The 14,442-nt window shown below is 34.9% G+C and overlaps 2 protein-coding genes across 3 annotated transcripts in view; one reads left to right on the top strand and one right to left on the bottom strand.

Annotated features, from left to right (window-relative positions):
- ECI2 (enoyl-CoA delta isomerase 2) overlaps positions 1–5,065 on the top strand; it is a 20,173-nt gene extending 15,108 nt beyond the window's left edge. For both annotated transcript variants that reach the window (XM_003788283.3, XM_023512307.1), the window contains exons 8-10: positions 1,868–1,957; positions 3,504–3,647; positions 4,724–5,065. In XM_003788283.3, coding sequence (XP_003788331.2) covers positions 1,868–1,957; positions 3,504–3,647; positions 4,724–4,879 — 390 coding nt within the window. In that variant the 3' untranslated portion in view covers positions 4,880–5,065. The remainder of the gene's footprint in view (positions 1–1,867; positions 1,958–3,503; positions 3,648–4,723) is intronic.
- The window catches only part of CUNH6orf201 (chromosome unknown C6orf201 homolog), a 31,403-nt gene continuing 21,819 nt past the window's right edge, over positions 4,859–14,442 (bottom strand). Inside the window, exon 3 of the mRNA XM_023512308.1 lies at positions 4,859–5,317. Coding sequence (XP_023368076.1) covers positions 5,005–5,317 — 313 coding nt within the window. The 3' untranslated portion in view covers positions 4,859–5,004. The remainder of the gene's footprint in view (positions 5,318–14,442) is intronic.

Genomic DNA, 14,442 nt, shown 5'->3' with positions numbered 1-14,442 from the left:
TTGGCGGGTCCGGGCTGGGGATTCGAACCCGACAGCTTAGGTGTACGTGGCTGGCGCCTTAGCCGGTTGAGCTATAGGCGCCGAGCCGAAAAAGACTTTTAATAAGTAGGTGTATGTAGCAGAAATGTGGAGCACTGGGACCTCTCATAGCTTGTTGGAGGGAATGTCAGATGAAAATGGTTTTGCAGCTTCTTTTAAGTTAAACATACACTGACCACACAGCATAGCTATTCTACACCTAGGTATTTACCCAGGAGAATTGAAAACATAGGTGCACAGAGACTGGTACACAAATGTTCATAACAACCTATTTTTTTTTTAGAATTATCTGAAAAAGATATTTAAAATTTTTTTTCTGTCTCACTGAGATAAAATTGACAAATAGGAATTGTACCATCATGTGCCATTTTGCAGTATTCTAGCCAGTGACAGATTGTACGACAGTGGTCCCATTAGATTATAACACCATATTTTCACTCTCCCCTTTCTGTGATATGTTTGGATATACAAATAACTTACCATTGTGTTTGAATTGCCCATAGTATCCAGTACAGTGGCACAGTGCACAGGTTTGTAGCCTAGGAATAAACTAGCTACTGTATTTTGCTGTGTATAATGTGCACCCATGTTTTTGGCCCAAATTTTCAGGAAAGAAAATCTTTTGTTTTAGTTTTGTAATTCAAATTTTTAATTGCTTATGGTTAGATACTTGTTTTTTGTATTATAGAGGAATTGTAACTTTTTTGAACATATTATGGTATAAAAAATGATATGTAACAATTAGTTACAGAACATAAGAGCAGATACAAGGTACAAGGAATTTTGCAAGAATTTTGTAAAATTATCAGCTAGATTGCTAGCTCCTGCCTAATATATATGAACAGAAATGCATTGCTCATTGTTGGCCAAAAATGCCTTCGTTGCAAGTTCATCGTAGGTTCAGCAAAACCAATAACTATAATCCAGGGTATTATTTTACATCTGGGTATTGTTATTGCTTCATAGAGTTACACTTTTAACACATAAGCATAAATAAAAGAATTAAAAACATTTATAAAGATAGGGAATTAGCACTACCCATGTTTAATATGCATCCTCATTTTTCCCTCAAAAATTTGGGCAAAAAAATGGACCTTAAACATGGCGAGATACAGTATTTCCTACCACCTAGGTGTGTAGTTGGCTGTATCATCTAGGTCTGTATAAGTACACTCTGTGATGTTTGTGCAACAGTGAAACAGCCTGCTACTACATTTCTCAGAAAATATCCTTGTCATTAAGCAACTCATGATTATGTATTTAAGGTGTACAACTTGATGTTTTTCATGACACTCTTGGTCATAAGAGCCAGAATACTGGAAACAGGACCAGTGGCATTAACCAGTGAAGGGAGAAACAAATTATGATGCATCCATACAATGGAATAGTACTCGGAAAAAACTACTAATGGATACAGCAGCATGGTGATTCTCAGAAGCCTTAGGCTGTGTGACACGGCAAGACTTGAAAGACTGCAAAAGGCAGAAATCCATTTATGTAACATCCTGGGAAAAACAAAACTTTAGGGACAGAGAACAGATTAGTAGCTGCTTGGGGGGTCAGAGGAAGTGATTGAATACAGAGAGGCATAAGGGAACTTTAGGGGGCGGTAGATGTGTTCCCCGTCTTTATCCTGGTGGTGACTATGTAACTATCTTTATTAAAACTCATCAAACTACATACTTTAAAAGAGTGAATTTCATGTATAAACTATGCCATATAATCTTACATTTTAAAAAATGTCATCAAATATTGTCAAGTTATAAGCAAATAGTTATTTGTTTATAATCACATATGAAAAGTTTCTGTTTCTCTCCCCCCACTATAGGCAACATTCCATACTCCATTTAGTCACCTAGGCCAGAGTCCAGAAGGATGCTCCTCCTACACTTTTCCGAAGATAATGGGTCCAAGCAAGGTAACTTTGGGAAAGCTTAAAAATAAAATTTAATGAGTCATCTCTATTCTAGAAGTAATCTCACACTCTCTCTTCTTTCCCTTGCTAATATGAACAGAAGAGATGGAAGCTAATTATTCACTCTTCAGCTCTCCAAGGAGTTTTACATGTGGAGAAACTAGGCTATGGAAAGTGTCTGGTATAAAGGAAAATTAGACATTCTCCCTGTAGCCCCTGGAACTGGCATTTTCCTCTTTCAGCTAGTTGACTAGTGCTAGCTACTTGCAAATAGCACAAGACCTTGTCCTCCACAGCTGTGTAGCATTGGTCATTTGAAGGACTGGGGCTATGCCAGGCTCCCTTGGTCTGCTGAGCTCAGGGGCCCTTAATTCCTTTCTGGATGACGAGTGTCCTCTAAGAAAGAGAGGGTGTCTTCACTTTCAGTTTTATTAAGTACCAACAGGTGTGAGGCTTAATGAGGGTTTACTCCTTCCAAAGCAACTCTGGACCACAATAGTCCTCTCATCAGCCAGTTTTGAAAGTGCAATTACAATTGTCAGGGTGGTTAAGAGGCTGCTCAGGTCTCTTGCTGTGTTTATGGCAACCTAGTTGTCCATGCTTCTGTGGTGTGACTCCAAGGGGATTATGAAAAGACTAGAGAACCAGGTCATAGGGAAAGGCTTCACAAAAATTCTTCAATATCTCAAAGTATGATTGGAGGGGAGAAGTGGGAATTGAGTCTGTTTTCTTTATTAGGCCAATGGGAGAAAAAAAAAATACATATATATATTTTAAACTCATTATGCTGTTAAAATATAATAGCATATGAGTACACATATAAAATAATACTCATATTTTAATATGTGAGTATTAAAATATGTTAAACTCATTCTCCAAATTGTTCTTGGAAGATTTGAACTTTGGAAGTTTGAAGTTTGGGCAAAACCAACTCTAAATCTTAGAGCATTTGACTATGAAATAGTCATTACTCTTCTGAAGGAAGAATCACAAATGTGGAGAGGATATCGCCTTAGTATCCCCATTTTTTTTTTAATGTAAGTCTTCACTTTCTTTCAGTCAAATAGAATTAATTTGAGTATCTGTACAGCTAAAGAAAAGTCTGAGCCAGACCCTGGGTAGAGTTTCCAGGGAGTGGAATTTTGAATATTTCTAAAGGTTAATCCTATGACCATGAATTTTTCTTTTCTTTTTTTTTTTCTTTTGTGATGTTTTATAATGTATAAAAAGAAAAAAAATCATAGCTGCTGTGGGTTATAGGAGCAGTATCTGCTGTACGTCATTTCGGCCCCAGGCTACCCAATCTGCTTCTCCAACAAGGCACAGATAGAAGCAGCAGCCTTTCCAGACCTTTCAGAGACCTGTGGTGTCTCAGCACACAGTTTGCCAACTGTTGCTCATTGAGGTCATCAGCTTCTCCCTTACTGAGCAATATCAGCAATCTCAAAAGATTATGAGTAAATCAATTCCATGCCTCTTGAAAGCAGCCAATTCTGAAGTTAACTGAAGCCTTGTTTTCTTAATGTCTTAACCTTGCTTTTCATTTCAGGCAACTGAGATGCTTATTTTTGGAAAGAAATTAACAGCAAGAGAGGCATGTGCTCAAGGACTTGTTACTGAAGTTTTTCCTGATAGCACTTTTCAGAAAGAAGTTTGGACCAGGCTGAAAGCGTATGCAAAGCTCCCCCCAAATGTTAGTATTCATCCTTTACTCATAGGAACCATGGAAATAATTTCCTAAGGGAAAAATGTGCTTGCCTTCAGAGAATAAGTCACAAAAAAGACAAGACACATCTTTCATTAGCTTTAAGCACATCTGAATTTGGGTTTAAAGATAATTGTCATAATGTTGGAAATACTGTTGACTGTTTAACAACATGGGTGTTGACCACTTACACAGTCAAAAATCCACATATAACTTGATTCCACACTTAAACTGCTAATAGCCTACTGTTGACCAGAAGCCTCAGCAATGACATAATTGTTGAATAATACATACTTTATATGTTGTGTATATTATATACTGTATTCCTATAGTAAAGTAGAGGAAAAAAATGTTATTAAAAATTCATTAAAAAAAAGAAAATATATTTACTTAGCATTTAGTAGAAGTGGATCTCATAAAGGTTTTCATCCCTATTATTATGTTGATAGGAACAGAAGGAGTAAGTAGAAGGGGAGGCAGGAGAGGCAGGTATGCTCAGTGTAATATTTATTGAAAAATATCCATGTGTAAGTAGACCCATGCAATTCAAACCTGTGTTAAAGGCTCAACTGTACTGGTGCTTCGAAAACTTGCCAAATAGATATTCCATGATAAGAGGTCATAGGGTTAATTCTTTATGGGAATAACTTGAGCATAATGATAAGAAGTATTGATAAATATGTAACTGTACATAAATATATGTAATCTAGGAAGCCAGACAGGTTAAATGAACTTCAGGAAACTCTTAACTTCATGACACTTTGGTTTTTATAAAATGACTGAGTCATATGTTCTTGCTATTTAAAATGTGGTTCTGTAACCAGAAGCGTTAGCATTTATCTGGGCTTTTTGGAAATGTATAATCACAGGCCGGCCCCACACCGAATCAGGTGATTCATATGCACACTGAAGTTTGGGAAGCACGGTCTTATATTACACACGTATGTTACGAATTAGCAGGATTAGTTACATGAACATTGGAGAAATAAAAATCAGAAACACAGAACAGTCCCACCCCGTTAGAAGAATAACTCTTAACTTTCTTTTTGTTTTTGTTTTTCCAGGCCATGAGAATTTCAAAAGAGATAATGAGAAGTAGGGAGAAAGAAAAGCTACGTGCCATTAATGTTGAAGAATGCAATGTCCTTCAGGAAAGATGGCTGTCAGATGAATGCATGAATGCGGTCATGAACTTCTTATCCAGAAAAGCAAAACTGTGATTGATGACCGCGACAGCAGAGTTAAGCTTTCCAAGGAAGGAATGTGGTGTTAACTTATTCCTAGCACTTGAACTAAAAAACTTCATTGTGCCTTTTTTGTAGTGAGAAAATATCAATTATGGTGATTATATTTTATCGCAGCTCTGAGAAATAAAAACATTTTTTAAAACAAGTTTCAAGAATTCACATAGGTTTTTGGTAATAGACAATCTTACATCTTTCCTCAGGAATTTTTGTTGCCAGGAACACTGGATCATGGTGCCTGGGGTCCTGCTTCGAAAAGCACGCACAGCATGACAAGCTGAAATTATATCTTTGAACGCCACTATTGCGGTTTGCTTTCCACACATAGTGACTGACTGAATTGTGCCAAATGCTGACAGCCTATAGATCACCGACTTGAAATCCTCAGTGGCTTTCACGTTGTGTTTTAGCCAGCTAGCAAGGGAGTAAATAGAAGGAATAGTATTACTGGAAAACAAATAATCTTAGTTCTTCCCCTCCCCCCCAATAAAAGGCATAAAGGGAAAGTTGGGTCAAACTGCTGAAAAGTAATGCTCTGTGTCAGTAATTATTTCCTCGTAGAGCCCATTCTTGTCTAATGGAGTATTTGATGAAAGATACCTGCAAGCTGCCTGAACTGTCTTTGCAGCTTCCTATTTTGATTAGTGCCTTATGTATCATTGAACCAGGGCTGAGGATGTAATTCCAAGGGTTACAGAAGTGGTGTGGGATATTTTGCTTTTCTACAAAATTGTCCTTAGTCATCAGTTTCCAGGTAGCTAACTCCACCGGATCTCTAACTCTTTAGTTCTTACTTTCATTTTTATTCCAGTAATCCAAATCCAAAATGTTAGGTCTTATAGAAATATGTGAATAGAAATAACTGTCAGTTTCTCCTGGACACTTACTGTAACAGGTGCTTAATACCCATTATCATACATTATATTCTCCCCAAAACAGATGCCAAAAATTTAAAATGAGGTAAGTTCTATTGCTACTATCTTTTATAAGTAGGCCTCTTGAAGTATGGAAATTGAGGTAGTTTTTCCAGAGTCAAACTCCTGGTGACTGTCAAAATACAGATTAACCCTTTCCAATCCAATCTTTTTGCCATCCACCTACTCCCCAGCTCTTACGTATTTTGGGAGGGAAAACAAGTTGGTGGATTGCTTGTAATTATCCTCATTTTAAAAGAGAAAAATATGAACTCACCTCTGATTATTATCTATTTTAGGCTACATAAAGTGTTTTTGTTTATAAACCAAAAAATTACTATGTCAGATGAGGTCAGACATGGGATCAGAAATGGTTAAAACCCTAACCAAAGTTTTCCAGTTCTACTATTGTGGCATATGCTGACTATTTCCTGTTTCCCACATTATTTACAACCAACCCCCCTAGACAAAGTATGTAAAAAGACTATCTGAGGACACTGTAATTTATACAAAAGCAAGTAAATTATGGAAGGCAGTGAAAATACAGGGAAGCAATTTTATGGGGATGAGTTTCCCAGATTGTGGGAAGTAAAACAATTGCTGGGATTTCCGTCTTGAGCATAGTAGTTTTCCCTCAAAGGCACAACATCAATGGGGCCATTGGAATGGTGCTTTGTGGCCATGTGGCATGTCCAACCAAATATTGAGAAAAACAAAAACATCTTTCTAGATAGGAAAAGGAGCTAGAAGAGTGAGAGTAAAAAGAAATCCCAGAGCAGAGAGACAAGTTACCCTAATTCTAAGTATGAACCTATATAAATCTGAGGTTCATTGGTGAGACAGAGTCAAACCAACATAGCAAAGGCTTTGAAAATTGAACTGGGATTTTTAGCTACCACCCACATAAGATCAAGACAAAGCTTATAGTCTGAACTTAATCATGTTGATTTCTTGCTCAACAAAAACATCAACATTCTCTAGATGACTGCAACTAGATCCACAAAAATACCAACATCTTCCAGGTGATTGTAACAGGACCCGGGATCCATGAGACATAATAGTCACAATGCCCATTATACAATCCAAAATTATTTGACATATAAAAAATCATAAAAATCTGAAAACTCAATTGAGATACTAATAGATAACACATATCAATCCTGAGATAACTCAGATGTCAGATTTGCCACATAGTCTTTAAAGGAGTTCTTATAACTATATTGCATGAGATCAAGAAAAACACACTAGAAATGATTTAAAATGTAAGAATTTTTGGGAGGTGCCTGTGGCTCAAACGAGTAAGGCGCCTGCCCCATATACCAGAGGTGGAGGGTTCAAACCTGGCCCCCAGCCAAAAACTGCAAAAAATAAAAAGTAAAAATTTTCAGCAGAGAAACACAAATGATAAAACCAAATCATAATTTTAGAAATAAAAATGTGAAAAAAATTATCCAGAGGGATTCACTAGCAGACTTGAAGGAGTCAAGGAATGTTGAAGATAGGTTAATAGAAATTAGTATGAAAAACTTAGAAAAAAATACTAGGGAAAATGAATAAAGTAACATCAACAAGATGGCAAAATAGCAAGTTCTATGCCCTCATTCTCCTCATGGAAACATCAAAGAAGCAGCTACAGACTGACTAAAATAACTTTATACTACGTAAGAACTAAAAAAATCAGTCAAACATCTATTGCAAATAAGTGAATGCTGAATTCAGAAAATGTCACATTGAAAATGATTGGAAATTTTATGGCCTTTTTTAGTCACCCTTACCCAATCCACCCTCCTGTGTCATGCAGTCTGAAGGAATTGACCTAATCTCTGTTTCCCTCCTTAGGATAAAAGGAGCAGAGTGGAACTTGATTGCAACATTCTGGCCTGTCTACGGGCTAATAAAGGGAGTAGTTTCTGTATTTCCTGACTCAGACAGGAAATAGCAGCACAGTTTCGGTTTTAGGTTGAAAGCTGCAGAAGGCTGTGGTAGACAAAGCAGAATAGGAAAACCACACAAGGACTGTAGACCTTGAAGACAAGACATTACGGACAGAGGAATACAATAGAACACCTGAGGCCCTGAGACTACATAGCAGTGAGAGTTCAGGAAATACAGGCATTTAAAAGCAGTTGAGGGGAAGGTTTGGGAAGCGCTCACACACACACAGAAAGGAAGCATGCCTAGAAAAGCCTTGAGAAGACCTCAGTTCATCTTAAGGCTATGGGCCCACAAATCAGTGAAGGTCTTACACACCAGTCTGCAAAGACTGAAAGAGTGGTTATTTTGTTAGTGCTTAGTTTTCAACCAAAGGTCATAAGGCATGCAAAGAAACTGAGAAAGATCTTCCATTCAAAAGGACAAAATAAATCTCCAGAAACAGTCCTCAAAGAAACATAGGCATCAGGTTTACTAAATAAAGACCTTAAAATAATTTTCTTAAATATGCTCAAAGAGTTAAAGACAGACACAAAGAACTACAGAAAATCGGGAAGACAATATAGGAAAAAAATAAGAATATCAAAATGAGGCGAAAGCTATAATTAGTTTGATGTAAACACTCCACATTGTATTAAAAAATCAACATCTTGTACCCCACATATGCATACATGTATTCATGATCTATGTGTATATGACTTAATAAAAAAGAAAAGAAAAAACTTTACACCATCATCCTGACCACACTCAGGGCAGCGAAGATAGAAGGAACCCTCACCTGAATTCCTCACAGCTGACTAAAGAGAGTTTCATTGCCCCATAGAAAGCAAAGGTAACTTTTAAAATAGTCAATATGCCCTGCTCCAGCCATATACTGAGAGCTGGCTGGCCCACACATGGCTGAAGCCTGAGGAAACTCCTCATGAGACTTGTCTTAATTAAACTTTGGACTTTGGAAAAAGAGAAGGAGGGATGTAATCTGCGTACCCACATCCCAGAAATAAAACAAAGAATGTGTCTTTTTAAAAAAAATGAAAAAAAAGAAAAAGTAAACCAAAAAGAAATTCTTACACTGAGAAAAATAATAACAGTTTTAAAAATTTCACTCAAGGAGTTGTACAGCAAACTCAAGAGCAGAACAAAGAATTAGCAAACTTGAAAACAGATCTTTTGAAATTATTGCAATTGAGAAATACAAAGAAGGAAGAATTTAAAAGTGAACACAGGCTAAGGACTTAGGGAACACCACCAAGCCAACCAATATATGCACAATGGAAGTCCCACAGGAAGAGAGAAGAGAGACTTTCTGAAGAAATGATGGCAGAAAATATACTAAATTTGAGGAAAGACATAGATATACAAATTCAAGAAATTCCATGAACTCCAAGTAGGATAAACCCAAAAAGATCCACAATAAAATCAAACAATTATAATCCACAATTATAATCAAACCTGGCAAAATCCCAAGACAAAGAGAACCTTGAAGGCAAGAGAAAAGTGACTCATTATGAACAAGGGATCCCCAATGAACCTATCAGTGGTTCTTTCAGCAGAAACCTTGGGAACCAGATGCAGTAGGATGACATATTTATAGTGCTGAAAGGAACAATAACAACAAAAAAATCCAGTCACCTTAAAATTCTGTATCTGGGAAAACATTTCCTCAAAAACAAGAGCAAAATTAAGAATCCAGACAAACAAAAGCTGAGGTTTTATTATCACTGCACTGTAAGATATACACTATGTTAAAAGAAGTCTTTCAGTTTGAAATGACATAATACTAGTTAGTAACTAGAAGACATTTGACAATATAATGTTCCCCAGTAATGGTAAATACATAAGCAAATATAAAAATAATATTATTGTACTTTTGGTTTATGAGTCCACTTTTTATTTTCTTCAGGATTTAAAAAGATAGTTGCATAAAAATAATTATGAATCTATGTTAACAAATGTATACAAACATTTATACTTTTGGTTTATGAGTCCACTTTTTATTTTCTACAGGATTTTAAAAAAATAGATGCATAAAAATAATTATGAATATATGTTAATAAATGTATATAAAGATGTAATCTGTGATAGCAATAACATAAGAGGAGAAGAGCTGTAAAGAAATAGAGTTGTTTTTTTTTCATTGAGACAAAGTCTCACTTTGCTGCCCTTGGTAGAGTGCCATGGGGTCACAACTCACAGCAACCTCAAACTCTTGGGCTTAAGCAATTCTTTTACTTCAGCATACCAAGCAGCTAGGACTACAGGCATCTGCCTCAATGCCCGGCTATTTTTTTTTTTTTATCAGGCCCGGGCTGGATTTGAACCTACCAGCCCTGGTGCATGTGACCAGTGCCCTACCCACTGAGCTACAGGCACCACTCAAAATAGAGTGTTTGTATAGTATTAAAGTTCATATGAATTTAAGATAGATTATCATAACTTTAGGATGTTATATTAATGGTAACCACAAAGAAAATATTCACAAAGGAAATGATAAGGGAATCTAAAAGGTGTCACTAATAAAAAGCCAACTAAACATAAAGGGAGGAAACAGTAATGCAGGACACAAGGGGCAAAAAATGCTGTAAACAACAAAATGGCAAAAGTTGGTGCTTTCCTAGCAGTGATTACTTTAACTGTAAATGGATTAAAAACATGGCAAAATATATGAATTGGCAGCAAGAATATAAAACAGGATCCCACTCAATGCAGTCTAAAAGAATTTCACTTCAGATTTTCCATGAATAGGAAGAAAGTGAAAGAATGGAAAAAGATATTCTATACAAATAGTAAGCAAAAGATAGCAGGGGAGGACATACTAATAATAAAATAGTCAATAAATGTCAATAAGTCAATAAGTCAATAAGTCAAAAAATGTTATGAGAGACAAAGGAGGACATAATATAATGATAAAATAATTCACCAAGAAAATAAAACAATTATACATGAACCAAATATTAGGGTTCTGAAATATATAAAGCCAACATTGACAAAACTGAAGAAAGAAATACCAGATGCCTTCAATATCCCTCTTTCTACAGTAGATAGAAAACCAGTCAGAAAGATTAAGAAAGAAATAGAGTACTTGGACAAGACTATAGACCAATTCCACCTAACATATACAGTATAATCCACTCAAAACAACCAATTTTTCTTTAAGTTCCCATGGAACAGTTTCCAAGAGAGACCATCTGGTAGACCATTGAACAAGTCTTAATAAATTTAAAGAGATTGAAATCACAAAACTATCTCTTTTTTTATCACAATGGAATGAAACTAGAAATTAACAGCAGAAGAAAAACTGGAAAATTCACAAATATATGGAAATTAAACAACAAACTCTTAACAACCAATGGATGAAGAAAGAAATCATGAGGAAAATTTAAAAATGTGTCAACACAAATGAAATCACAATAAATCAAGACTTATAGAATGAAGTGAAAGCAGTACTAAGATGAAAATTTATAGCTGCAAACACTTAAGAAAAGAAAGATTTCAAGAGCTTTACACCTCAAATAACTAAAAAAGAATGAACTAAACCCAAAGCTAGAAGAAGGAAGAAAAATACAAAGATTTAAGATAAATAAAATAGTATAAAAACAGCAAATTCAACCCAGAGCTGATTCATTGAAAAGATCAACAAAATTTACAAATCTTTAGCTATATTGACTAAGAAAAAAACAAGAAAGGACTAAACTAAAATCAGAAATGGAAGGGGGATATTACCATTGCCTTTACAGAAATAAAAATAATTATTATTAATAACTGTATGCCAATAAATTGGATATCCTAGGTGAAATGGATAAATCCCTAGATATACAACCTGCCAAGACTGAATCATGAAGGAATAGAAAATTTGAATAGACTTATAATTAGTAAGGAGATTGTATTAGTAATTAAAAACCTTCCAACAATGGTAAACCCAGGACGACATGGCTTCACTGGTGAATTCTATCAAACATTCACAAAGGATTAACATGAATCCTCAAATTCTTTCAAAAAGTTGTAAAAGAGAGAGCACTTCCTAACCCATTCTACAAGGCCAGCATTTCTTTGATACCAAACCCAGCCAAAGACACTACAAAAAAGAGAAAACTACAGACCAATATCCCTTAGTCTATAGTTTTATGATACATAGATACAACAATACTTAACATAGATACAAAAATCCTTAACAAAATACCAGCAAAACAAAATTTAAACACATACTAAAAGCATTATATTATATAACTAAGTGAGATTTATTCCTGGAATGCAGGGATAGTTTGACATATGAAAACCAATCAATATAATATTCCATTAACAGAATGAAGGGGGAAAAAATATCATCTCTCAATTGCTGTGGAAAAAAGTATTTGACAAAATCCAACATTTTGCAGTATAAAAACACGCAACACACTATGAAAATAAAGAAACTATCCCAACATAAAGAAGGTCATATATGAAAAACCCATAGCTAGCATCATACTTAATGATGAAAGACTGAAACTTCAAGAGCAGAAACAAGGTAAGGATGCCTGCTTTCACCACTTCAGTTCAAAAAAGTACTGAGAGTCGTAGTTAGAACAATTGAGCAAGAAAAGAAAATAAAAAAACATTCAAATTGGAAAAGGAGAAATAAAATTATCTGTTTTGATGACATGATCTTATATATAGAAAACCCTAAAGACTGAGGCAAGAGAATCGCCTAAGCCCTAAGAGCTGGAGGTTGCTGTGAGCACTCTACTGAGGGTGACAAAATGAGACTCTGTGTCGTAAAAAAAAAAAAAAAAAAAAAAAAACATTAGTTGCATTTCTATATAATAGCATGAGACTCTGTGTCATTAAAAAAAAAAATTAGTTGCATTTCTATATAATAGCAATTGAACATTCCAAGAAGGAAGTCGAGAAAAACCATTCCATTTCCATTTACAATATCATCAAATTAACAAAATACTTAGGAATAAATTTAACCAAGGAGGCAAAATACTTGTGTAATGCAAACTATATAATATCACTGAAAAAAATTACAGAAGACAAGAATAAATGGGAAAACATTGTATGTTCATCAATTAAAAGACTTAATACTATTGAGATATTAATAATAACCAAAGTGGTCTGCAGATTTAATGTAATTTCTATCAAGATCCCAACAATGTGTTCTGCAGACATACAAAATTTATTCTAAAATGTATATGGAATATTAAGGGAACCCAAATAGCAAAAAAAAAAAAAAAATCCTTTACAAAAACTTGATAGACCCACTTCCTTTAAAATTCTTGGAGGAAAATATAAAGGAAAATACATGACATTGATTTTACCAATAACTTCTTGCATATGACACCAAAACCATAAACAACAAGAGATAAAAATAGATACAATTGGATTTTATAAAATCTTAAAAGTTTTGTGCATCCAATGACATTATCAACAAAGTGAAATTGTAGCCCTCAGAAAAGGAGAAAATATTTACAAATGATATTTGAAATATTTGCAAATGATAATTAATACCTAGAATATATAAAGCACTTTTACAGCCCAGTAACATAAAGAAACAACTGAATTTAAAAACTGGGTAAAGGATTTGAGATATTTCTTTATAGAAGATATATAAATACCCAATAAACACATTAAAAGATAATCAGCTTCACTTATGGATAGGAAAATGTGGATAAAAACCACACAACAATAATGAGATATTATTTTATAGCCGTTAGGACAGTATTATATTAAAAAACACACACCTACCCAAAAAAAAAAAAAGAACAGAAAATAAGTACTGGCAAGGATGTGAAAAAATTGGAAGCCCACTTGGTCACAGAGGATTATTATTATTTTTTTTTGATATACTGTTGAATTAGGTTTCTGAGTACTTTGTTGAGGCTTTTTGCATCTATATTTATAAGGGATATTGGTCTGTAATTTGTTGTTGTTATTGTTGTTGTTGTTGCTGTGTCCTTTCCTGGCTTTGATAGCAAAGTGATGCTGGCTTTGTAGTATGAGTTGGAAAGGATTTCCTCCTTCTCAATGTTACGGAATAATTTCTGTAATATTGGCACCAGCTCTTCTTTTAGGTCTCATAGAATTCTGCTTTGAATCCATTTGATCTGGGGCGGGAGGAGGGGGTTTGTTGAGAGTTTTTTTCTTTTTTTTTTTTGAGAGTTTTTTTTTTTTTTAATTACTTCTATCTTGCTTCTCATTACTGGTCTGTTTAGGAGCTATCATATTTCTTTCTGATTGACCCTTGAGAGGTTGGGTCTTCCCAGGAATTTCCTCTATATTTTCTGGTTAATGTGCATAGAAATTTTCATAATATTCATTAATGATATTTTGTTTTTCTGTGGCATCATTTGTAATATTTCCTTTTCAATTTCTGATGGAGCTTATTAGGAACTTTCTTTTCTATTCCTGGTTAATCCAGCAAGAGACTTATTGATTTTGTTTATCTTTTCAAAGAACCAACCTTTGTTTCATTAATCTTTTGTATTATGTTTTAGTTTTCCATTTCATTTATTTCTGCCTGAGATTTTGTGTTTCTTTTTTTCTGTGAGCTTTGGATTTTGTTTGCTCTTCTTTTTATACTTCCTTAAGATATAACATTACGTTGTTAATTTATGACCTATTGGCTCGGGGCCTATAGCTCAACCGGCTAAGGCGCCAGCCACGTACACCTAAGGTGGCGGGTTCGAATCCCCAGCCCGGACCCGCCAAGCAACA

The sequence above is a fragment of the Otolemur garnettii genome, unplaced genomic scaffold (genome assembly GCF_000181295.1).
Source record: "Otolemur garnettii isolate 467f Iridium unplaced genomic scaffold, OtoGar3 scaffold00026, whole genome shotgun sequence".
Lineage (NCBI taxonomy): Eukaryota > Metazoa > Chordata > Mammalia > Primates > Galagidae > Otolemur > Otolemur garnettii.
This window is presented reverse-complemented; position numbering and strand designations above follow the sequence as displayed.